Source organism: Canis aureus, chromosome 2 (assembly GCF_053574225.1).
Source record: "Canis aureus isolate CA01 chromosome 2, VMU_Caureus_v.1.0, whole genome shotgun sequence".
NCBI lineage: Eukaryota > Metazoa > Chordata > Mammalia > Carnivora > Canidae > Canis > Canis aureus.
Genome location: NC_135612.1, coordinates 28,667,085 through 28,693,990, shown reverse-complemented (window position 1 = coordinate 28,693,990; position 26,906 = coordinate 28,667,085). Strand labels below are relative to the sequence as shown.

At 35.4% G+C, this 26,906-nt stretch overlaps 1 protein-coding gene across 3 annotated transcripts in view; it reads left to right on the top strand.

Annotated features, from left to right (window-relative positions):
• SCAMP1 (secretory carrier membrane protein 1) overlaps window positions 1–26,906 on the top strand; it is a 120,406-nt gene that overhangs the window by 78,213 nt on the left and 15,287 nt on the right. For all 3 annotated transcript variants that reach the window (XM_077867228.1, XM_077867226.1, XM_077867221.1), the window contains 2 exons: window positions 17,480–17,581; window positions 19,966–20,083. In XM_077867228.1, the coding sequence (XP_077723354.1) occupies window positions 17,480–17,581; window positions 19,966–20,083 (220 nt within the window). The remainder of the gene's footprint in view (window positions 1–17,479; window positions 17,582–19,965; window positions 20,084–26,906) is intronic.

Below are 26,906 nucleotides of genomic sequence, written 5' to 3'. Positions count from 1 at the left end.
ATCACCTATTTCACCCATCCCCCACCCACCTACCTCCCCTCTGGTAACCATCAGTTTGTTCTCTGTAGTTAAGAGTGTTTCTTGGTTTCTCTCTCTCTCTCTTTTACCCATTGTTCTTTGTTTCTTAAATTCCACATATTAGTGAAATCATATGGTATTTGTCTTTCTTTGACTGACTTATTTCACTTACCAGTAAACTCTTTAGTTCCATTCATGTCATTGCAAATGGCAATATTTCATTCTTTTTTATGGCTGCTATTCCATTAACTGATGAATGGGTAAGGAAGATGTGATACACACACACACACACACACACACACACACACACCATCTTTACCCATTCATCAGTAAATGGACACTTGGGCTGTTTCCATAATTTGGCTAATGTAGATCATGCTTCTGTAAACGTTGGGGTGCATATATCCCCTCATTTTGGTATTCATTGAGTAAATACCTAGTAGTGTAATTGCTGGATCATAGTGTAGTTCTATTTTTAACTTTCTGAGGAATCTCTATACTGTTTTCCCGAGTGGCTGCACCAATTTGCGTTCCAACCAAGAGTGCAAAAGCGGTCGGTCCCCTTTCTCCACATCCTTGCAGCCACGTGTTGTTGCTTGTGTTATTGATTTTAGCCATTCTGACAGATGTGAGGTGATACCTAATTGTAGCTTTGACTTGGATTTCCCTGATAAGTGATGTTGAGCATCTTTTTCATGTCTTTTGGTCATCTGTATGTCTTCTTTGGAGAATGCCTCTTCATGTCTTCTGCCCATTTTTAAATTGGATTATTCATTTTTGGAGTATTGGGTTTTATAAGTTCTCTATGTATTTTGGATACTCTTTATTAGTTATGTCACTTGCAAATATCTTCTCCCATTCTGTAGGTTGCCTTTTAGTTTTGTTGATTGCTTCTTTCACTGTGCAGAAGCTTTTCTTTCTTTCTTTCTTTCTTTTTTTTTTTTTGTGGATATATGTGTTCCACTAAAGGTTTATTTACAAAAACAGATGGACATTGAGCTTGGCCCCTGAGTCATAGTTTGCTGATGCCTGGACAATGGGAATAAAAGCCTTTCTCTCTATAAGACCAGTTGAACTGGAATCCTCTGTTTAGAGACACTCAGAAGAATTCTATTGCTGAAAGTAAAGCTATCCTTGAGGGAGAAGGCAGGAATTTGTGGATATCGATGTGCAGAAGATGATGGCTAGAGGGGAGGTCAAGCTTAGGGGGAAGTGTTAGGGCCGCCCTCCAACTTCAGAAGGTTATGCTAGTCTTCAAATAGAAGTAGAGAGCAAACTTGGCTGCCTGACAGTAGCAGTGCTGACAAGACAATTGGGAGACTTGAACAGTGGGAATGCATAAAAATAGTGGTGGAATCACAGAAGGTGGCAGTGAACAAAGATGGGCTAAAGAGTAGTAAAACATGATAAAAACAGGACAGGAGCAACAGTTCAATGGCTAAGATGAAAAGATCAGGTAGGAAGAACCTCAGAGACCTATCCTGTCCCATGGAAACAGAAATAGCTGAATTACTTTTTGGGCCAACTTTCAAGCCATAGCAATTTGTAGAGCAAAAGGAGTTGCACAGAAGCTTTTTATTTTGATGAAGTTCCAATAGTTTATTTTTGCTTATGTTTCCCTTCCCTCAGGAGACTTATCTAGAAGGAAATTGCTGTGCCTGATGTCGAAGAGGTTACTGCCTGTGTTCTCTGCTAGAATTTTTATGGTTTTAAATCTCATCTCTAGGTCTTAAATTCATTGTGAATTTATTTTTGTGTATGGTGTAAGAAAATGTCCAGTTTCATTCTTTTGCATATTGCTGTCCAGTTTTTTCAATACCATTTGTTGAAGAGGTGGGTTTTTTCCCATTGGATATTGTTTTCTGCTTTGTTGAATATTAATTGATCATATAGTTGTGGGTTCATTTCCGGGTTTTCTAGTCTATTGATCTATGTGTCTATTTTTATGCCAATACCATACTGTTTTGATCACTACAGCTTTGTAATATAACTTGAAGTCTGGAATCTTGATGCCTCCGGCTTTGCTTTTCTTTTTAAAGGTTACTTTGGCTATTCTGGGTCTTTTTTGAAAATTTTTCTTTTTTGGCACCAAAGTAAAGTTTGACATTAAACTTATCTGATGGAAAGATAATATTCTTTCTGTATCTGCAGGGAGAACCTACTATTTATCATATTTTCTTACATGTGTATGTGAACATGGTGCTTTAGAGTCTACAAGTAATGTCTAGTACTCGATATTGTTTAATATTTACAAGCTTTTGAATGGGTTGTTGCAAAGATTCTTCACCTAGGCCTTCAGACTAAATAGGACTCATGTATTCCTTCCTACTTTGTTACATTTACGTTATCATTTAATTTGTGGTGAATACAGGTATTTCAATGATCTCTACTCATTGGGTTAATTTTTTTTAGAATATTGACTAGCAGTGCTTATTTCTTGAAATTTTTTACTGAAGGTAGTTAAAAACTTACTATTCATTATAAAGGTCTGTCTGTGTCAGCTAAGTGTTGAGAGGTGGAGAAGAAAACTGACCTGTTACTTTTTATGGAGTTTTCATAGTAGTTTTTCTAAGTGTTGTGTAAAGACCGTTGGGTCTCTTTCAGGGAGCTTAAGGGTTATCCCTTTCTAACTATATGTATGAAGTTCATTTTCTTAATTTTCAACCAAAATAGCATGTCATGTAACAGATTGAGTGCAGAAGCTACTATGACAACTCATATAGAATATAGCAGTGCTAAGGATTTTAAAACTCTGAACACCTCTTTTTGTGTGCACTTGCAAGAATGTATATTCTACAGATGGGAAGAATGTTGTGTAAATATCGGTGTGGTCATATTGATTGATAGTGTTGTTCTGGTCTTCTATAACCATAATAATTTTTTGTCTGTTAGTTTCTGAGAGTGATAGGTTGAAATTAATTGTGGATTTTGTGTTTCTTCTTTTAGTTCTATTAGTTTTTGTTTCATGTAGTTTGATACCATCTTGTTAGGTAAAAATATTTATGGTAAGTTTTCTTTGTGCTTTGATTTCTTTATCATTATGTAATGTCCCTCTTTATCCCTGTTAAGAATGCTTTCTCTGTAATCTATTTTATCTGATATTACAACCACACTAGCTTTCTTTTGATTCATGTTTGCATGTTATATATTTTTTTGTTATTTTATTTTTCTTACAATGTGTTTACATTTAAAGTATCTCTTTTTGGTAGATAACATAGTTGGCTTTGATTTTGTTTTTTTTTTTTTTTTTTTTTTTGGCTTTGATTTTGCAACCAAGTTGACAATCTCTCTCTTTTAATTAGTATGCTTGTGTCATTTACATTAATTGATCTGGTTGGATTAAAATCTTTCTTTTTATGAGCTGTCTTTTGTTTGTTCCAGCTGTTCTTTGTTTCTTTTTCATTTTTGCCTTCCTCTGCATTAATTATTTTAAAAAGATTTTGTTTTCTTTTTTTCATTGTTTCTACCTCTTACATCTTTTTTTAGTGATGCCTGAGTTCTTATAATATACATCTTTAATTAATCTGAATATGTGCTAAAATAATATAATTTATGTTTACTATAAGGACCTCCCAACAGGATACTCTCATTTTCTTATTCGTCCTTTGTACTATTTTTGTTAAATAGTTTATTTTTACATATACTAGGGACATATAGTACATTGCTGTTGTTTTTGCTACAGAGAATTATTTCTCTGTTAGAAGAATTAAAAATGAGGAAAAATAAATTTTGTATTTGCCTTCATTAATGCCATTTTTTTGCTTTTCATTTTTAAAAATTTAGATCTCCATTTCTGTCTCATATCACAGTTATTTTGCCAGAAGAATTCTCTTTAATATTTCTTTTAGTACAGGACTGCTGGTAACCAGTTCTCTAGTTTTTGTCTGAAAAAAAATCTTTATTTTCCATTCATTTTATTAAAGGCATAGAATTCTTCATAGTTTTGTTTGTTCAGTACTTTAACCACATTTTGTGTTCTGGCTTGTAAATGTTCTACTGTACTGTACTTCTTAGTCTTTTTTTTTTTTTTATGTGTCTTATGCTGTATATAATGCCTGTTTTTCTCTTACTGCATTTAAGAGTTTTTCCTTAATTCTGGGCGTTTTGAATGTGATAGTGTGTGCTGTGCATATGTGTATGTGGTGGTATGTGTTTTGGTTGGTATCCTTACTGTTCTCTAATGTTCTTGGATCTGTGGTTTGGAGTCTCTTGTTAACTTTGGAAAATTCTCAGTTATTATTTTTCAGATAATTGTTTTTTTTTCTTCTCTTTCCAGAATTCTTACTACACATGATTTGGACTGTTTGATACTGCCCTACATCTTTTAGGTGCTCTGTTATTTTTTTTCTCCACTCATTTTTATCTCTGCATTTCATTTTTATAATTTCCACAAGTTCACTCTCAGCTGTTTGAGTGTGTTGATGAGCTTGTCAAAGGTATTCTTTATGTCTGCTTTCACGTTTCTCTTTTTGCCATATCTATTTGGTTATTTTTTTATAGCTTATGTATATGCTGAGATTCTTCTTTTGTTCACTCCTGTTTCTACCTTTTTGGTTTTTTGACTTCAGTCCTGAACATATTCATCATAGTTAATTTAAATTCTTTATAGTTCTAACATCTAACTATATCTGAGTTTGTTTCTTTTGATTGCTTTGTCTCATGTCGGTATGTTGGATTTTTTCTTGTTTCTTTTTATGTCTTATAATTTTCTTAGTCAAAGCTGGATATGTTTCAGGGTGCCTGGCTGGCTCAGTCAGAGCTTGCATCTCTTGATCTTCAGGTAATGAGTTTGAGCCCCATGGATGTAACAATTACTTAAAAAGAGAGAAAAGAAAATTAAAAACTGAATAAGTTTCAAAGACAATAGATAAATAGGGTTTATATATGGAAATGGGCATGTCTTTTCTGTTGGTTGGCTTTTAGTATATCTGTATGGGGGGACATTTCAGGCAATTCAGTCAAGAATTGGTTGAAGTTTGGGAATTTTTTTTGTTGGTATGGTTGTCCTTAGATACCTCACAGACTTCGAATTCCTTTGTTACCTTATATCTGGAGTGAGGCTTGGTTTTCCAGAGTCATTTTTTAAACATCTGCTCCTTCACTTTGTCTGAGAAGGACTTTCTTCTACACACTCTTTTTTTCCCCAATGGAGTAAACTATTTCTGGTTGCTAGTCTAGTGGTAGAAGGGTAGGGGTCTAGTTGAAGACCAAGGGATATTCTCTGTTGTTCTGATTCAGCCTCTGTCTTAGACAGGCTTTATCTCTGGGGTGGGGTGGGGCGGTTCAGTTTTACCAATGATACTTCCCCTCTCTACTCTGTAAGATGTCTGTAATAGTTTGGACTCTGGCATATCCCTCTTTTTCCTCCAGTGTTTTTTTTTTTTCCTCCAGTGTTAGAGGATTTTTTTTCCCTTACATGCTCTAACTCTACCTGACCTGAGGTAGGTACTCTCTTTCTTCTTCCTCCTCTTCTTCCTCCACTTAAGTGTTTTGTTTTGAGAAAAGGTAGAGGAATTTACAGGTACTGTTGTTCCTTTCTTTCAGACTTGAACCTGAAGTGAGTCTTGCCTCCAGGCTTTCTTCTGAGCACCTAGGGAAAGTATGGAGCAAGGCTATATACGTGGATTTGAATTCTTCTGTGTTTTTGGCTCCTAGGGTTTCATTACGTAGGCCAATTTTCAAGCTTTAGTAATACATTATAAGCTTTTGCTGAGTTCTTTCCTGATTTTATGTCATTCACTGTCTGCTTCATGTATATAACTGCTGGATTCTTGTCTCTCCTTGAGTTAGATTTCTAACTGGTTGGTTGCCTTTTGATAAGTTGTGGTACAACTATGATTTTGCATGTTATCCAGCTTTGGTTTTATTCTATGGTTGAGAACCATGCTCTTTTCAGTTTTCTATATCCTATATCCTTCTCCATTACATTTTGGTTTTTTGTTTTGTTTTTAAAGATTTTATTTATTTGACAGAGATAGAGCCAGAGAGTGCAAGCAGGGGGAGCGGCAGGCAGAGGGTGAGGGAGAAGCAGGCTCCTCGCTGAGCAGGGAGCCCCATGTGGAATCATGACCTGAGCCGAAGCAGCTACTTAACCAACTGAGCCACTCAGGTGCCCCTACATTTTGGTTTTGAGAGTTATAGGAAACTTTCTTCTTAGACAGGAAACTTAAGTCTTAGGTGTTTAAATTATTCTTTTAAAAATGTATTTAAGAAGTTGTAACAGCACTTTAGTTTTTCTTTTCACTGTGTTTTTCTTTTAACATTTTATTGTTACTTCTTTCAATAAGCTAAGTATGTTAAAGGCAAATCTGTTGTGAAGATGTCCTTTTGTGCTGTTTGGCATAATTTGTATGTCACAGTAAATCAGTACAATTGACCCTTGAACAAACTTGAACTGCTTTGACACTGTGCAGTTTGAAAATCTGTATAACTTTTGACTTTGCAAAACTTAGCTACTAATAGCCTACTGTTGACTAGAAGCCATACTGATAACATAAACAAATTAACACTTATTTTGCATGTTATGTATGTTATGTAAGGTAGAAAAAAGAAAATGTTATTAAGAAACTTATAAGGAAAATACATTTACAGTACTGTACTGTATTTATTGATATCGTGAGTTTACATTGTCTCTTTTAAGGTGAATCATCTGTCAGTATTTACATCAATATTGATTCACATGATACAAAAACACTCTATAGATGTTTTATATATTACTAATACTAAGTAATCAAAAATGAAAAGGTAATGAAAAGGAAATTCTTATATATTTATAGGTATAATGATTTCATGCATTGATACTGAGGAAGTAGCAGTATGGTTGCTTTATGGTAGCCTAGTCTATGCACTAATGAACGAATCATAAAATCTTTATGGAATACAATATTATAGTCATAATGCTGTATTGGCATATAATGCTGTATTAAAAAACACTTATCTGTGGTGGTCAACTGATAAGCAGTTAATTCAATTATAAGAAAGGCATAATATACAGTGATATAATAGTTCTTTGAAAACAAAGTTATAAAACAGTAAAAAAAAAAAACTAACATATTATTAATCTTGTATTAAATATCACTCACCTTAAGCCTGGATAAGAATAGGTTGTCTACTTCCATACAAGTCTTGCCTATCATGTTCTGTATGATTACTATTCCGGCAGTGACGATGATGGCACAAAAGTGTCTCACACAGTTCTTGCCATACAGCTACTAGATTTCCACACAAAGACACACACACACAACAGATAACTTTATTAATTGTATGGCATGATTGTTTATAATCATCTGTTAAATGGAGATGGGTCACCATAAAGGTCTTCATCCTCCTTGTCTTCATATTGAGTAAACTGAGGAGGAAGATGATGAGGAGGGTGTCTTGCTATCTCAGGGGTGGTGGAGGTGAAAGGGGAGACCAGAGAGGCAGGCACAGTTAGTGTAACTTTACAGAACTATATTATCATGTCTCTTTTTTTTTTTTTCAAAAATATTTCTATTATGATACCAGTCTTTCTTCCAGCATTTGCATTAGTTTTAGTGCCAGTATCATAGAAGGGTCTATGTCATGTCATAAAAGAAGTCAAAACCAATCTTAAATAATTGGAACCCTTCTGTCAGGTTTTCCAACATCTATATTTTTTTAGCGCTTTTTCTGTGTTATCTTCCTTATTATCTGGTATTGGTTTGGAAGTACTCATCTCCATCAGGTCATCTTCTGTTAATTCCTCTGGTGTAATGTCTATCAGCTCTGGAATTCCTCCATGATCCATATCTTGAAATCCTTTCCTTCCCTCCCTGCCTTTTTTTTTTGTCCCCATTTCCACAGTCTCTTTAATGATTTCTTTGATTGGCTCTGTCATAAGTCCTGTGAAGTTATGCACAACATCTGGACACAGTCATCTTTTTTTTTTTTTTTTTAAAGGATTTTGTTTATTCATGAGAGACACAGAGAGAGAGGCAGAGACACAGGCAGAGGCAGAAGCAGGCTCCCTGCAGGGAGCCTGATGTGGGACTCGATCCCAGGACCTGGGATCATGCCCTGAGCCAAAGTCAGATGCTCACCCGCTGAGCCACCCAGGCATCCCTGGACACAGTCTTCTCTAGCAGAAATTTATGGTTTCAGGCTTGATAGCTTTCTTGGCTTTTTCTATACAACAGTGGCACTTTCAAATGGTATAAACCTTATAGACTTCCATGATGTTCTGTCTGTTGGGGTTCTCTTCCATTGCATCAACAATGCTTTTATGATTTTTAAAAAAATATTTTGTTTATTTATTTGAGAGAGAGAGCACAAGCAGGGGGAGGGGAAGAAGGAGAGGGAGAAACAGACTCCCTGCTGAGCAGGGAGCCTGATGTGGGACTTGATCCCAGGACACTGGGATCATGACCTGAGCCGAAGGCAGATGCTTAACTGACTGAGCCACCCAGGTGCCCCAAAAAATGCTTTTATAGAATACTATGTGTAATGAGCCTTTACTTTAAAATTTCATGACTCCCTGATTTAGAGGCTGAGTTAGAGACGTTATATTTGGGGGCAAGTAGACCACTTTGACACCTTTGGTATTCAGGTCATGGAATTCTGGGTGGCCAGGGGCATTGTCTAGTGTCAGAGGAACTTTAAAAAGCAGTCCCTTACTGGCAAGATACTTACTTATTTCAGGGACAAAGCATCAATAAAACCAGTTCACAAGAAGAGTTCTCATTGTCCAGGCCTCCTTGTATAGCCAAAGGATTGGCAATTGGTGTTTACCTTTTCCCTTTAAGGCTTCGAGGTTAGAAGTTTTATAGATAAGGGAAGTCTTAATTATAAACCTGACTGCATTTGCACAAAACAAATGGAGTTAACCTGTCCCTTCCTGCCTTAAATCCTGGTGCTCGCTTCTTTTCCTTACTAATAAATGTCTTTTATGGCATTTTTTTTCTCCCTTGAATAGAGTACTTTCATCTGCCTTAAACACCTGTTCTGACAAATATCTTTTCCTCTCAATGATTTTAAAAGCATCTGGGATCTCATCTGCTGTCTGTTGGTTGGCAGAAGCTGCTTCTCCTATTTTCTTGACATTTTTTAAGCCAAACCTTTTTCTAAAATTATCAAACCATCCTCTGCTAGTATTAAATTCTGCAGCTTTAGATCCTTCACCTTCCTTTTGCTTTGAGTTGTCATGTAATGGCCTCACTTCTTGATCATATTAGAGTAGATAGGTAGGCCTTTATTGTAGCATTCTTGCACTCACATAAAAGTTGCATTTTCAGTACAGGATAATAAGGTATTTAGCAAAAAGTGTAAGGTCTTCATACTGCTAGTGTAGCTGCAGTGATGGATTCATGATTTTCCTTTTCATGGAATGGTCCTTACCCTGGATTCATTTATCTTGAAATGGTGGGCAACCACAGCTACAGACCTCAACTTGTGCTACATATCAAGCAATTCAAGTTCTTGAAATGTCATGACTTTTCTCTGTTCTAGGAAGCACTTCCAGGATTACTAAAGGCAGTTTGTATGAATCCTCTGGTGTTATTCAAGGTTTATTATATCATACTAAACACAAAGAAAAATATGCAGGAATTACGAGAGATCACTTTTTATTGCAATATACAACTTAGTAGAGAGATGAACTGCTTACCCAGAGATACTAATGTCACATGGTATTTTAAGTGGATAGTGGAAATACTTGAGCTCACCACAATAGCAACAGGAGGTGGGTATGCAACTATTACAGTAGTACAGTATATACTACAGGTAATTATATGCAATTATCATTTAATACCACATCTTTACATTTGTATATGTGTCTCTTGACTATAAATGATGTCATGCACAGTCTAGGTGTTTGTATGCATAAGTTTTAATAACTTATTATAATAGATTTATCATTTACTACCATAAAATACTCAAAATAGCTTAGTATCTACATATAGTTGTGTTCATGACATAACTTTTTCTTTTTTTGATCTTTCTAGGCCACATGGTTTGTCTCTTTTCAAATGATGCAAATCTCCAAAAAAAATTCCAGTACATTTATTGAAAGAAATCCATGTATATGTGGGCCTACGGAATTTAAAACTGTGTTGTTCAAGGGTCAAGTGTACTTCCAAGTGTACACTGAGATGCAGAAGGTGGTGTTAGCTGTAGAGTTTTAAAATCCCTATCACTGTGGCACCTGGGTGGCTCAGTTGGTAGGATGTCTGCCTTCAGCTCAGGTCATGCTCCTGTGTCCTGGGATTAAGCCCCACGTTGGTCTCCCTGTTTGGCAGGGACCTTGCTTCTCCCTCTTCCTGCCCCCTGCTCCTGCTCTCTCTCGTTCTTTCTCTCAAATATGTAAAATCTTTTTTAAAAAAATCCTATGCACTTTACAATAGTTGAGGTTTTCAGTAAATATGGAAGTAATTTAAGCTTGATGAGACAGATGTTTTTAAAATATCTTTTGTTCAGTTCTACATTCTTCTTTAAGCTGGTTATTTTGCACATACCTGATATTAAAAGAAAACACAAATGAGGTGAGTAGCATTGTTCCTTGAATGGCAAAAATAGGAAAGAAACATTTATATATGGTATAATTAAGAGTAGTTTAGGTATAGAACAGAATGATATATATGCATATATTAATGTATATATAAATATATGTAATATATTTGTAACAAACATTTATATTAAAATAAGTGAAGCCCCTTTAGTAAGAAATTCAAGGTGAATTGATATTGGTGATAAAGTTTTTAATTTATTTAATAAAAAAAGTTATTTGTTTTGGTTAATACTCCATGAGATGTATTATTTTTCTCTATGGAATTTTACTATAAGTAAGAAGTAGTACATACTAACTTGTGATATGAAATTAAAATAGTTGATTTAGAATTTAAATATATGTGAACACTTAAGGAAATAGTTGGGGTAAAAGGATTTTTCAAAATAGATTAAATAGTTAGGAAACTTGTAGTGTAGAAATAATAGGCCTTATAAAGTAAGGTATTAAGTTGTTTAAATGGTTGACTCCTGGGTGATTTTAGCTGTTTATGCTTTCTAAATTGAATGGCAATTCAGTTGTGAGATCTTAGTTGCTAGGAAAATTTTTGCTTAAGTAAAAGTTTTAATAAATATCAATCCTTATTTTCTGATTAGCTACAAAATAGTATTTTGTCAGTTGTATTCTCCCTGGCTCTCCTTAAAAGGGAATGTTTTAAAGAATCTAAATTACTACAAATGAAAAGAAAATGTATAATCTCCCCTTATGTAGAAAACACTACATTGAGTATTTGAAATTAATTTAATTTGGAGAGCAGTATCCTTTTGATAGATAATTGGCTTTCTTGGGCAAAATGGAATTGAAATAATAGCCTAGGGATATATTTATCCCATGGTTAAAAATATTAGCTTCACAGATACACAGATAAGTCTCAGCATTTCTATTACCCGCTCTACATTTGGATCATCTTAAACATCAGTAAAATGGAGTCAGTATTATTGCCTACCTCACAGTGGATGTTGTAAACATAAAATGGATAGTGCATATGTTTGCCATGGTCACTGATACATAATATTCAATAAGTTAGCTATTATTACAAAATATAGGGTCTGTTAAATGTAGAGGATATAGACCTTGAACCCAGGTCTCGGTTTAAAATTTCATTCCATGTGAACCTTTTATTTGCCTCTGCTCTTGGCAGAGCACAGACAGGAGGAAGACAAAACCTAGGAGTCTAGGGATTCTTTCGTCCCAGTCCTATGCTTTTTCATTTAGACTAATCTAGTGAGTGGTTTCTTAATGGTTTTTATGGCCCAGACTGCATTATGAATCTAAAATTTTTGAGTCCCCTTTTTAAGAAAAACACACATATGCAAAATTTTATATACAATTTGGGTGGATTTATGCTGTTTCCTTTTAAAGCTTATCCGTGGAACACCTGTTCTTGGAGAAAGAATTGATTTCAGCACAAAATTATTAGAAGGAAAATGAGGTTGGTTTAGATAGTGTTGCATACCAAAATAACTTAAGGCAAGTAGCTGTACTTTGTAGGTTTCTTTTTATTCTACTGCCTTTATATCAGTAAGAATTTCATGTATTACTTTGTTATCTTGGTAGTAATGAAATTACCATGTCTCCAAAACGCTGAAGATCTTGTCAGAGGCCAAATGTCACTTGTGTAACCAGAATATTCTGTGAACAAAACTTTTAGTGTATTATTTTACTAGTGCTGTAGAGGTATCAACAAGTAACATTTATTGGTTACTTACTATGTGCTTGTATATTACCTGCTAAGCCCTTCACATCTTGTTCATCCATATAAAAGTAGATTCCATGTTACTCCCATTTTGTAAATAGAAAAGCTCAGATTTAGACTTAGATTTTGCTTGAAGTTACACAACTTTCAGTGAGAGATTTTGGATTCAAACCTAAGTCTATCTCTAAAGCTACATGCTCTTAACTACTATGTCAAGTTAACGAACATAAAACATTTAGTATTTTAGTTAAGTTATACTGTGCTCCCTTATCATGGGAACTCCCTTATACATTTTACAAATGTATGATTTTTGTTAGCTCTTTTGAAATGATGAAACCTTTCTTCTCTGCTTCCCCAAATGGTAGTTGTAATTAATATCTCGGATACTGATAGGTAATGTGAAATAAACTATTAAGATCATATAAATCTATTTTCTTAGAATTTATTCTGGAAATTCGGGGGAGAACATTTTTGTTTAAAGGTGTGTAGTAACAGGGCACCTTGGTGGATCAGTCGGTTAAGCATCTGACTCCTGATTTTGATTCAGGTCATGATCTCAGTGTTACGAGATTGAGCCCCATATGGGGCTCCACTGTGTGTGGAGCCCAAGATTCTCTCTCTCTGGATCCCCCGGGCGTGCAGTCAGTTGAGTGTCTAGCTCTTGGTTTCAGCTCAGGTCATGATCTCACGGGTTGTGGGACTGAGCCCAATGGTTGGGCTCTATATTTTGTGGAAGTCTGCTTGGGATTCTCTCTTCCCTCTTTCTTCCCCTCTCCTGCTCACGTGCTCTCTCTTTCTCTCTCAAAGAAATCTTAGAAAAGGTGTGTTGTAACTTGCTAGTATATTATTTGAAGACATTAAGCCAAAACAAACTGGCTTGAGGTTCAGTTTTCCAGTAGACTTTGATCTGGAAGAGCTAGCATGGCAAGTAGTAGAAAACTTTTATTATTTATTGATTAATTCTGATGAAGAAATAGATGATATAGGTAGGTTTATTATGAATATATATTCACAATACCATAAATACTTGATTATAAACTGAGTCATGTTACAATTTAAAACTGCTTAGCTTAAATCATTGAGGGTGTTTTTTTTCCCCAAGTATATTTGTACTTTTCCTTCTTTGGCTTAAAATGGCTATATACAAGCTGGGTTATTTATACAGTTTATTTCCTAATCTTTTGCAATATACAAGATCTACCCCTTTTGGTTCTGGATGCCGATAGAAGTCCTACACCCCTGATAATGTCTTTTTCTCCTGGACTTCTCTGGATTTTAGCTCTGGTACAGCCCTTCACCTGGGTGACCTGTCTTGTCACTTTGATAGCTCTCTAGCCTTACCTGGCTTTACCCTCAAGCATCTCAAATGAACTTGATATTCATGTGATGATTGTATTGGTCAAGTTTATTAATTAATGCTTTACAGAGTCTTCCTCTCTTTGGTATATGGGAAGTTATTTATACTTAATATACTTTTTAACTCTATGATTAGCTCAATTTTTTTTTCATATAAATTTAATTTTTAGGCTTTTGGCAGGGATTATAACTATCTTAAAACTGTTTTCACAGCATAGTCAGATTCACATGTTTTTATGTCAATTTGATATAAAGAGCTATATTTTCAGTGACTGCTTGTTAAGTTAAAAATGAGGCAATGTGGGGCACCTGGATGGCTCAGTGGTTTGAGTGTCTGCCTCTTGATTTCAGCTCAGGGTTGTGGGATTGAGATCAAGTGCTTAAGCAAACAGATTCTAAAAGGCTAATAAGTTGGAACAGTTTTAGCAACAAAATAATGATAGTGTTTAATTTTAACCTAAAGAATAAAATAAATATCCATGAGTCCATACTGATAGAAACAAGTGATTAATAAACAGAGCTGAAAGGACAAATCTTTCTTACAGCATTTTAAATAATAATTGTGAATTCTACTCTTGCTAAGGGGTAGAGCCTAATTGTCCTCTATTTTAGTGTGGGGTAGACTTAGTGACTCATCTTAAAAGCTGAGTATGTGTTTGCCAAGCAGAAAAGAGGATGGTATTGGGCATTTTATACATAGTATAAAGAAAAGCATTGAGATAGCAAGACATGTTCTTCCAGTTTCTATTATGAAGCAATTTTTATATGCTGGGTTACATTATTTGAACTTCATTCGATTCTCAGTGGGTCAAACATTAGAAGATGTAAGCACCACCTAGGAAGCATTCCTGTAAAGACAATTTTATAGTATGACATGGAGGTATATCTTGAGATAAGAGATGAGAAGCAATGGGGATTGGAGAAGAAACAGAAGTAGAAGTGAGTAATATTATAGAAGTCAAAGTCAAAGAGTGATTAAGAAAGATCTTTAGTGGGATGCCTGGGTGGCTCAGTGGTTGAGCTTCTGCCTTTGGCTCAGGGCGTGATTCTGGAGTCCCAGGATCGAGTCCCACATCTGGCTCCCTGAACGGAGCGTGCTTCTCCATCTGCCTATGTCTCTGCCTCTCTTTCTGTGTCTCTCATGAATAAATAAAATCTTAAAAAAAAAAAAAGCTCTTTAGTGAGATGACATTAAAAAAAATAGAGACTTGAGAAATTTGATTTGGAAATTCATAGATTGCCCATGACTTTGAAGTACCTCTGGAAAAATAGGTGAAGAAACGCCAAGTTACAATGGTTTGAGAAGTGAATAGGAAGAAGGGAAGTGGGGAAAATCAAGACTTCTTATTGATGGGAAGGAGGAAGATCGAGTAGGTAGAAATTTAGCAGGGGAGACAGGATTAAAAGGAGGGCTAGTTGAAGATGAGAATTATGTGTTTATACACGGGGAAGATCCTAGTGGAAGAACTGAAGACAAATTAGGGAAGAAGATAAGTAACTACTGAAGTAGAGTGCTCCAGAGGAACTAGACTGATGGATTGAAGATTTTTATGCAAGTGTTAATTTTGAAATAAGTGATACTGTGTCCTCATAGATAAACAATAAGTTGGTTTGGTGGTATGTATAAACTTGGAAAGTCATTGTATGGAGAAGAAAGTTGAGGTTTATTTCTTTGGCTTCTGTTTTCATCCCTGGTGAAGGAAATAGTTTTATTCTGAGACTGAGAAAGTTGAAATGCTGAGCCTTAAAAATGTGTTTTGGGGTTAGAATGGTCACTGCAATGAAAAGAAAATGGAGTAAATTTGGGATGGTTAAAAATCTTGCCAAACAAATCAAATCCAACATATGTCATTATCAAGTAGGTAGAACTTTTCTAAGAATTCAGGGTTGGTTTAACACCTAAAAATTAGCATATTTTACCATATTATGAATAGAAAAACCATATGATTATCTTAATGTAGAAGAAGCATTTGATAAAATACAACACTCAGTCACTCATGATGAAAACACTCACTAAACTTAGAAGAATTTTAGCAGGGCCATTGGTGGTGCAGTTGGTTTAGTAACTGACTTTTGGTTTTGGCTACCGTCGTGATCTCAAGGTTATGGGATTGAGCCCTGTGTTGGGCTCCACTCTAAGCATAGAGTCTGCTTGAGACTCTCACTCCCTCTCTTCTGCCCCTCCCAGCTGTGTGCTCTTACTCTTTCTCTAAAATAAATCTTTTTTAAAAAAGAACTTTATTGACTTGATAAAGAATATCTATGAAAAACTGTAACAGCTAACACCATACTTAATGGTGAAAGACTAAATCTTTCTACCTAAGGTTAAGAATAAGATAAAGATGTTCATTCTTAACACTTCCATAAAACATTCTAGTGGAAGTTCTGTCCAATATAAACAGGCAAGAAAAACAAAGAAAATGCATCCAGATTAGAAAGGAAGAAGTAAAACTGTCTTTATGTGCAGATTACTTGATCATCTATTTAGAAAATAGAAATGGAGAAATATACCTTGTTAATAGCTGAGAAGACTTGATATTATAGTGATGTGATCTCAAAATATATCTTTAAATGCAATGCAATTCCAATAAAAGTCCCAGCAGATTGTTTTATAGAAGTTAACAAGGTGATTCTAAAAGGCATATAGAAATGTAAAAGCCTAGAATAACCAAAACAACTTTGAAAAAGGGAAGAAATTTGGAGAGCTAATTTCTCCTGGAGATTGGGAGAAAATCCTGCCAAACATGTATTTGATGAACAACTGATATATTCAAACTCACAAAACCTAACAATAAGAGGAAAAAACATGTAAAACCTTGGAAAAGGATTTTAACAGTTCACCATAGAAGATAAACTGATGGCAAAAGGCAATGAAAAAGTGCTCAACCAAATTCAAACCAATTGAGATAGCATTTATATACCTACTAGAATGGCTAAAATGTAAAGGATTGATCATACCAAGTGTTGGTGAGATGTGGAGGAATTGCAATACTTCTACAGTGTCACTGTGACTTTAAAATGAAATAACCCCTTTGGAAAACAGTTTGGCAGTTTCTTAGAAATGAAGGATATACCTATTATGTGATCTAGCCATTCTACTTTTAGGTAGTTAACCAAGAGAAGAGGAAATTTATATTCATGTGAAGACTTATACATGAATGTTAATATTAATAACACCTTTATTTGTAATAGTGAAAAAACAAGAAATAACCTAAAAGGTTATCATTAGGTCAATGAATTGACAGACTGTGGTATATATGTACAGTGGAATACTAGTCAGTGAAAAGGAATGGTCTTGATATGTGCAACAACCTGAGTTAATCTCAAAATAATTGTGTTGAAAGAAAGACAAAGTATATACTTTATTGTTCATAAATAAATTATCTCATTTATTTAAAATTCTAAAATATGAAAACCATAGTGACAAAGCAGTGGGTGGGATGAAAAGGGAGGGATTATTGAGGTGCACAAGGAGACTTTTGGGAAATGCTTAGTATTTTGATTGAAGTAGATGCATGGGTATGCATATATGTCAGACTTATCAAAATGTATATGTAAAATACTTGCAGCTTACTGTATGTTAATTAAACTCAATGAAACTATTGAGTAATTTAAAAGAAAACAAAAACCTTTTTGCCAAGATATTTGTGATACCATTGAAAATTGAAAGGACAAAAAATGAGTTTGGAGTTACAGTGTCATCATTGAGTATTTGGAAAAAGGGTTCACATATATTATTTTGATACCCTTAAATAGTTGCCAGTGTTATTTTTAAAAATATTTTTATTTCTCAGTATTTGAATATCAACATGGGAATATAAAGATATTGAGAAAAATGACACTTCCTCTTGTTTCTCTCCCTTCCTTTTTTTTTTTTTCCTTTTCCAAAGGAGTGACAGTTCATTCAGATTCTTTGTATTCTTCTTCGTCTATATTTGTCAGTTTGCTGTTCATGTACTCCAAGCTGCAGGATTTCATAATTGGGGCAACTGGTAAGTCATTTACTTTAATTACTCTAGTTTTAATATGTTTATCTAGTAATATGTTTAATATGTTTATCTCTGTATTATTTTTGGCTTCCTAAAAATAGTTAACATAGAAAAGGCAGATTAGCAAAAGTAAACAAAAATAAAAATAGTAAAAACTGTAGCTTAAAAAAATGTCAAAGGCATAACCTCTGGGCACATCATTCTACTGAAAATTATGTTGCCATTTTTAAAAACAGCATACTATAGCTAGTTTACATTAAATGTGTGTATACCAGACACTAAGAGGAAGAGTGAAAAGGAGACTTGAGGAGTCATCAAATAGCTGGGCTAAGGATTGTGGAAGGGAGAGAAAAGAATTTCTAGGATTTTAAGGAAAAGGCTATTATGTTTAAAGTGCTATTTTAGCTATACAAACATATATTTCCATACACACACAAATACACACACATGCACATGGATACTTGTCTTTAAAAAATGCAATGCAATGCTCCCTCTGTGGGAGACCCTCAGAAACAAATTATTTAGACTTCGGCTAGGAGATAATAGCAGATTGGTATCTTTCTTCATATGCTTTGGAGCAAACATTCCTTGAATGAAACAGTAGGTGGAAGAGTACACATCTCTAAAATTATCTCTCCCTCTCTTCTATTATAACTGAGTTGCATTCAGTTGAATTTTTATAAGCAAAAGCATGCACAAGGCCACTTTGTTCCACTGTATACATGAAATAAGTAGGTAACTAGACTATATTGAGGACTTAAATTTAGTATGCTACTTCTGAATCAGAGTGGAGACTGGCAATCAGACGATTGGTAGCTTTGTGATCCCCTAATGGTCATGTATACATGCAGAGAATTTATATGGATACTTTAAATCAGTTCTAAAAAAAAAAAAAAGCATACATTATCATTTCAAATAGTGTGTTTAGTCTTTGGCAAATGAGGGAAAAGAAATATTTTAAATGTTTAAAAAACATACTGCTTATGTTAACAGCACAAGTTTTTTCTTATTAAATTGAAATTTGTTTTTCAGCACGAATTTAGAAAAATGTGTTAAAATTGAGCATAACATTGTGTAGTGGCTACATAGCACAGGAGGCTACTAGAGAGGTGGCATACAGAATGACCTGTTTTAAGATACCTCAACCTCTTTTAAAAATTAAAAATTTAAAAAAAAAAAAAGAAAAAAAAATAAAATAAAAATTAAAAATTTTTGTTTATGTTTAAAAGGTGCCCTTTTATAGCACATTCACATTCACTTCTGTCCTGCTGTCATTTCCTTCTTAACCCCAGCAGTCACTAATCTGTTCATCATTTCTATTTTATTTTGTCATTTCAAGAATATTATATAAGTGGAACCATAGGGTATGTAACTTTTGTCTTTTTGTGCTCAGCATAGTTCTCTGGAGATTCATCTAGGTCATTGTATCAGTAGTTAATTCATTTTTATTCCAGAATAAAATTGTGGATATACCACAGTTTGTTTAAACATTCACTAGTTGAAGGACTCTGGACTGTTTCTGGTTTTAGTCTATTATAAAATAAAGTCTCTGTAAACATTAATGAACAAGTTTTGTGTGAACATCCATTTTCACTTCTCTGTGATAAATACCCAAGAGTATAATTGTTGGTTCATCCGAAGTTGCATGTTTAATGATTTTTAAGAACCTAACAGACTTTTTCTGAATGGCTGTATCATTTTACATTCCTACCAACAATGAGTGACTCAGTCTCCACTCGTGACCAGCATTTAGTGTTGTCACTTTTTAAAATTTATCTATTCTGATAGATGTATAGTGATACCTCACTGAGATTTTAAGTTGTATTTCTCCAGTGACTCATGGTGTTGAACATCTTTTTATGTGATTATTTGCCTCTTTATATCATCTTGAAGAAACATCTTTTCATGCTTTTTGCCCATTTTCTAAGTGAATTTTTTTTCTAACTCTTGAGCTTTGAAAGTTCTTCATATATTCTGGATGCTAATTGTTGGTTGGATATGAAGTTTGCAAATATTTTCTTCCATAATTAAGTAGAATTTAAGTGAACGTAAAGTAATAATGAGCTCATATATTTAAAAACAAAAGTAAAATCTGGTGGTACATACTTAAGGCTTGGTGCTTAGTGTTGGATTTGAATTTAGACTGTCATTTTTTAGATGTGTGACTCTGAGCAAGTTAGTGAATATCTCTGACTCAGAGGATGATGTGCAAAATAGGGATTTAAAATATCATCTCTCTTATGGAACTGTGAGAATTAAATGAGTTAAAGAAGTGAATATTACCTGGCTTTTAAGTGCTGAATGTGTATTGGTTGCTATGTTATTTTTGAAAAGGCATGCATTCACTTATTTGTCTAATTATACCTTTTTAAAAAATTACTTCTTAGTGGTTGGATTTCATCCCTTACTGGTCTCAACCAAAGTATTCCCGTTGGAATCATGATGATAATCATAGCGGCACTTTTTACAGCATCAGCAGTCATCTCGCTAGTTATGTTTAAAAAGGTAAGTGAATTTTACATCTGTAAATTTATATAATTTTCTGTTTAGTTTCCATTTTCCCATTTTGCTCTTGATTCAGTGTAACCTCTGGCTGTTTTGTTGTTCTTCTTATGCAAGTGTGCTCTCTGAGGATTAAGCTTTTTACAATTAGAAGTTAAGCATAAAGAAAATTTCATCACATTTTTAACTTCTGTAAAAAGGGAATATTTTAAAATCCTTTTAGTTCAGGTCTTCTTTGATGAAGAGTCTACCTCATTTAAAATATTTTGGAATTTAAGAAAATATGTACTTGGGACATCTGAGTGGCTCAGTGTACTTGGGACATCTGAGTGGCTCAGTGGTTGAGCCTCTGCCTTCAACTCAGGGTGTGATCCTGGGGTCCAGGGATTGAGTACTGTCATCGGGTTCCCCACAGAGAGCCTGCTTCTTCCTCTGCCTGTGTCTCTGCCTCTCTCTCTGTGTCTTTCATGAATAAATGAAATATTTTAAAAAATATGTTCTTAAATGTTTTTAAAAAAATTTCTTTTTTTTAATATAAAGTATATTATCCTGATTAATACATAGAAGTAAAATTGTGTGGAATGTGTGTTTTGCATGTATTTAAAATTGAAAAACATGAATTACGAGTATAAGCTGGTGACAGGTTTGGGCTGGATTATAACATGAATTAATTTTTAGTGACTGCCCAATTATCTTATCTATCCTTCTCTCTATAAAATTCCCATGGCTATTTTTATAGCCTTAAAAAAAAATCATTACATAGAGTGAGAGAGAAATCAGTGGTTTTATTTGTTTATATAAAGTTTTATTGTGTCTTGGATACGTATTTTTGATATTCCACATGTGTTCAAACATGTAGATTCTACATGATCTAGAAACTCTGGGAATAACCTCTCTGCTTTAAGATGATAAAGATTTTTTGGTGGGTCTCATTTTAAAGAAGATAATCCCTTAGAACAGTTTTCTCTTTGTTTTTTACTATCTGGTAACTTGAGAATATGTACAAAGAATACTTAGAATAATAATTTTTTTTTTACTTAGAATAATTGTGCCTTATATTTAAGAACACTTTGCACTCCTGAAATATTTTACTTACACTTTTGTCTTTTATTCTTCTCAAAACTGTGAAGCCTAGGCTGTGTTCTTTCTGCCCATATTTTGCTATTCATTTTCTCTCTTTTAAAAGCTTTTATTTCTTTTCTGAACTACTCACACGTACTATCAAAACTCAGCCTCCGAAAGTTACTAAATTCTGTAGCCTTTTGCAATTACCTTTTTTTCTTGAACTCTGCAGTCTTCTATATTACAATTGGCTCCTTTTCCTCAGACTTTGTAATTGTCTGCTGATTCTCCTGCCTTTGAGGCTGTTCTTTCTCCCTCATTTCTTTGTCCAGCTCCTAAGTATAGGTCTTCTAAATGCAATCAACTCTCTGCTTTTTGTGCCATATAATCTTTTTCTTTGGAGATGTTAGTATCTTCCATTGTTTTTTGGGTTCCTTCTCTTCTCTGTTGTGGGTAACCTAGAATGTTGGAGTTGGAAGACATAATGCTTTGTATAAAAATCAACTTGCTGGCTTACCTAAGCACCTAACATGAGTGTTTAGATCTCCAGTTGATTGGTATCATCATCTCGCAGTAATGCATTAGCGACTCATCAGTTTCTTCTCAGAACTAGCTCTTCTTCCAAAAGTTCTGATTCATAGTCAAGAAACATTAATTAAGACCACATAATACATGATTTCATTTATATGAAGTGTCCAAAACAGGCAAATCTATAGAGATAGAAAGTAGATTGGTGGTTGCCTTCGCCCAGAGGTAGGGCGGAGAAGGATTGCTAATGGTTATAAAATTTCTTTTTGGAGTGATGAAAATTTCTGAAATTAGATTTATACATGATATACTCACAACACTATGAATAAATATTAAACCCCACTTAATTCTACACTTTAAAAGAGTAAATTGTATATTATGCAAATTTTTATCTCAGGGAAGCTGTTTTTTAAAAAGGAACATTTATTAAGTCCCTACTATAAATTTGGTAATGCTAAGTATTTTCTCATGATTCCGTTTAAATTTATGTCAGCACTTTGACTGCTTTTGATACTTTTTTTTTTTTTAAGATTTTATTTATTTATGAGAGACACAGAGAGAAGCAGAGACATAGGCAAAGGGAGAGGCAGGCTCCATGCAGGGAGCCTGATGTGGGACTCGATTCCGGGACTCCAGGATCATGCCCTGGGCTGAAGGCAGATGCTCAACTGCTGAGCCACCCAGGCGTCCCGGTTTTGATACTTTTTAAGTCACTTTCCTAGATACTTTTTTGAATCTTTTTCATCTTCTCTTCTTTTTGATTCCTGGCCTCAACTAGCCCAGAAATTTTTTTTAGGTCACTCAGACTCCCAACTTCCTTCAGTTTTATATGTAGTTACTATCTTAATCTTAAAAAACAAAAACAAACAAACAAAAAAAACAAACACAAAAAAACAAACAAAAAAAAAAACCAAGCCCAACACTCTGAAGAATTTTGAAGTGGACTGGGTTGGGAATGGGATTTTAGTAGTTGTACGAAATAGGGCTAGTGTTGACCTTTTACTGCTTCTGGATCCAGACTCTCCTCTAGTCAAACTGTATTTCTCAGTTTCTTTATATATATTACTTACATTCCTTTGTTCCAGTTTATGTTCATCCTATGCCTCTTGACTCCTAGGTTGTTTCATCTTTTATGTCAATTGAAGACCTGCTAGTGTTCTTTCAAGATCTAGCTCAAGTCTTCATGTCTATTTCACAGAATCTTTCTCATTACCCATGTGTTAGGGATCAGGTAATTCTTTTTTTTTTTTTCCCTTGGGGAATTTATTGTAGGTATTACTCACTGCAGCATTGGGACACAGGCCACTTTATATACCTTACATTCTGGGTACTCAACTTGTTAAAGTTCCTCTGGGTGAACATGTCCTTTAGCTTTGGAACCATACACTCAGATTGAAATTCTGGCTCCTTGACTTAGAGCTTTGTGAGCTGAAGCAGGCTTTTGTAACCACTCAGGTTCAGTGTCATCACCTATCCTCTAAGCCCCATTAGAGCAGAGACCTAGTCTGCTTTTTTTTGGGTTGTGTTTCTTACATCTGGAGTCACTGTATGTGATAGGCACTCAAAGTATTTGTTGAATGTAGGAAGAAATGGGACTAGTAACAACTTCCATAGTGTTGAGAAGAGGATTAAGTGAAACAGGGAACATGAGTTGCACAGCACAGGGCTTTCTCAATTAAAATTAACTTTTTTTTTTTTTTCCTGATCTTCTTGACCCCTTTATCAGTTTATATTGCAGGATCTGACTTAGTGTCTACTTTTGTTTAGTAAATGCCTGTATCAATCAATGTTGTACCAGGGAAACAGAACAAAGAGATTTATTGACAGGAATTGGCTTATGTGGTTGTGGGGGCTTGCTAGGTTAGTCTGAAATCCATAGACAGTCAGGGAAGGTTGGAAAATCTCAACCAGAAGCAGAAGTTCTAGTTGCAGGTGGGAGTTTTCTTCTTCCTCAGAGAAACCTTAGTTCTATTCTTAAGTCTTTCAACTGATTGGATCAGGCCTACCTAGATAACTCAGAACACTCTGATTTTCTTAAAGTCAACTGATTAGTAATCACATGCACAAAATACCTTCACAGCACACCTAGATTAGTGTTTGATTGATAACCGAGGACTATAGCTAGCCAAAGAAACTAGACTGTGACAACATCTCTTTGGACATTGCTTTATTTATTCCCTAAGTTCAGAATACAGTAGAGGGTTTTGTGATATGTTGCAGATTCCATTCATTTGTTAACCATTTATGATGATGAGTTATGTGTCAAGTACTGCACTATGAGTTCAAAGAGCTAACTTTTTGGTGTGAAGGAGAAACAAGTGATTAGGTACCACAATTTACTGATTTGGTGGCTATTTATAGGGACATCTAGATCTCTCTAGAGATCATAGAGGAGAGACACTTAAGTTTTGGAGATCTTGTTAGTAGTGAGGTTTTTAAAAGTATTATCTTAACTCCTGTTCATCATGGTATCTTAGCTATCTAAGTAAAGGAATTGGGAGAAGGGAGAGGGTAAGTAGGTACCATGTAGAAGGGGTGCCTTTTTTATATTTAGTTGCAGAAATTAACTATATTCAGGGATTTAAAAGTAGCTCAGTATAGACGGGAAATAAACCTGGTACGTGAATTGGCGGGGGGGGGGGGGATGTGGGGTGTTGTTTGTGGAGAACAGGGAAAGAGGAGGCTGCACACATAAGATATATTCTGCAGGATCTTGTAAGCTGGGAAAACTTGTTAAGAAGTTTGGATCTTCTCCAGACTGGTGGTGAGCCATAGAAGAAGTTTCAAGAGGAAAATAATGGAACTGATCAATTCGAGTTTTAGAAAGACTATTCTCTCTCTCTCTCTCTCTCTCTCTCTCTTTCTTTGTATATATTTTTATTGGGAGTTCCATTTGTCAACATATAGCATAACACCCAGTGCTCATCTCATCAGTTGCTCCCCTCGGTGCCCATCACCCAGTCACCCCATCCCCCCGCCTGCCTTGCTTTCCACTACCCCTTGTTTGTTTCCCAGAGTTAGGAGTCTCTCATGTTCTGTCTCCCTCTCTGATATTTCCCACTCATTTTCTCTCCTTTCCCTTTTAATCCCTTTCACTATTTTTTATATAATTAATATAAATTAATGAGACCATACAATGTTTGTCCTTCTCCGATTGACTTACTTCACTCAGCATAATACCCTCCAGGTCCATCCACGTCGAAGCAAATAGTGGGTGGGTATTTGTTGTTTCTGATGGCTGAGTAATATTCCATTGTATATATAGACCACATCTACTTTATCCATTCATCTGTCGATGGACACCGAGGCTCCTTCCACAGTTTGGCTATTGTGGACATTGCTGCTATAAACATTGGGGTGCGGGTGTCCTGCCATTTCACTGCATCTATATCTTTGGGGTAAATCCCCAGCAGTGCAATTGCTGGGTCGTAGGACAGTTCAATTTTTAACTCTTTGAGGAACCTACACACAGTTTTCCAGAGTGGCTGTAGCAGTTCACATTCCCACCAACAGTTCAAGAGTGTTCCCCTTTCTCCACATCCTCTCCAACAGTTGTTGTTTCCTGCCTTGTTAATTTTCACCCTTCTCACTGGTGTGAGGTGGGATCTCATTGTGGTTTTGATTTGTATTTCCCTGATGGCCAGTGATGCGGAGCATTTTCTCATGTGCTTGTTGGCCATGTCTGTGTCTTCCTCTGTGAGATTTCTGTTCATGTCTTCTGCCCATTTCATGATTGGATTGTTTGTTTCTTTGCTGTTGAGTTTCATAAGTTCTTTATAGATCTTGGATACTAGCCCTTTATCTGATAGATCATTTGCAAGTATCTTCTCCCATTCTGTAGGTTGTCTTTTAGGTTTGTTGACTGTTTCTTTTGCTGTGCAGAAGCTTTTGATCTTGATGAAGTCCCAATAATTCATTTTTGCTTTTGTTTCCCTTGCCTTCCTAGATGTATCTTGCAAGAAGTTGCTGTGGCCAGGGTCAAAAAGGCTGTTGCCTGTGTTCTTCTCTAGGATTTTGATGGATTCTTGTCTCACATTTAGAGCTTTCATCCATTTTGAGTTTATCTTTGTGTGTGGTGTAAGAGAATGGTCTAGTTTCATTCTTCTGCATGTGGCTGTCCAATTTTCCCAGCACCATTTATTGAAGAGACTGACCTTTTTCCAGTGGATAGTCTTTCCTGCTTTGTCGAATATTAATTGATCATAGAGTTGAGGGTCCATTTCTGGGTTCTCTATTCTGTTCCATTGATCTATGTGTCTGTTTTTGTGCCAGTACCACATTATCTTGATGACCACGGCTTTGTAGTACAACCTGAAATCTGGCATTGTGATGCCCCCAGCTCTGGTTTTCTTTATTAATATTCCCCTGGCTATTCGGGGTCTTTTCTGATTCCACACAAATCTTAAGATGATTTATTCCAACTCTCTGAAGAAAGTCCATGGTATTTCAATAGGGATTGCTTTAAATGTGTAAATTTCCCTGGGTAGCATTGACATTTTCACAATATTAATTCTTCCAATCCATGAGCATGGAATATTTTTCCATCTCTTTGTGTCTTCCTCAATTTCTAGAAAGACTATTCTCAAATAGATTTGGCATTTGTGGGGCAGGATATATGGTACTGGAAGAAAAGAAGCCTGGGAGACAAGGTAGGAAGTCGGTGAGTCATGGTGGTGGCCAGAACTAATGAAGTGGCAGTGTGATACTTCAAGGGATACTTCCCTTGACTATAGTCAAGGGAAAATGAGCAGTTAGTGATTGATTGGACCTGGGCCTGGAAGTGTAGGTTGAGGGAAGACTCAAGGAAGACACGAAGGCTTTTTCGATGGTGGGTCATTCAGGAAGAGAGTACAAGAAGAAGGAAAGATATATGGGCATCAGGGCACCTGTCTGATTCAGTTGTTAGGGCATGTGACTCTTACAGGGTCATGAGTTCAAGTTCCACATTGGGTGGAAGTCTATATAAATACATAAATATTTTATGTATTTAGGAGATATATGGGCATCAATTTCTTTTCTTTTTTTTTTTTAAGATTTTATTTATTCATGAGACACACACACACACACACACACACACACACACACACACACACAGAGGGGCAGAGACACAGGCAAAGGGAGAAGCAGGCTTTATGCAGGGAGCCTGACGTGGGACTCAATTCCAGGTCTCCAGGATCAGGCCCTGGGTGGAAGGCGGCGCTAAACCGCTGAGACACCCGGGCTGCCCATCAATTTA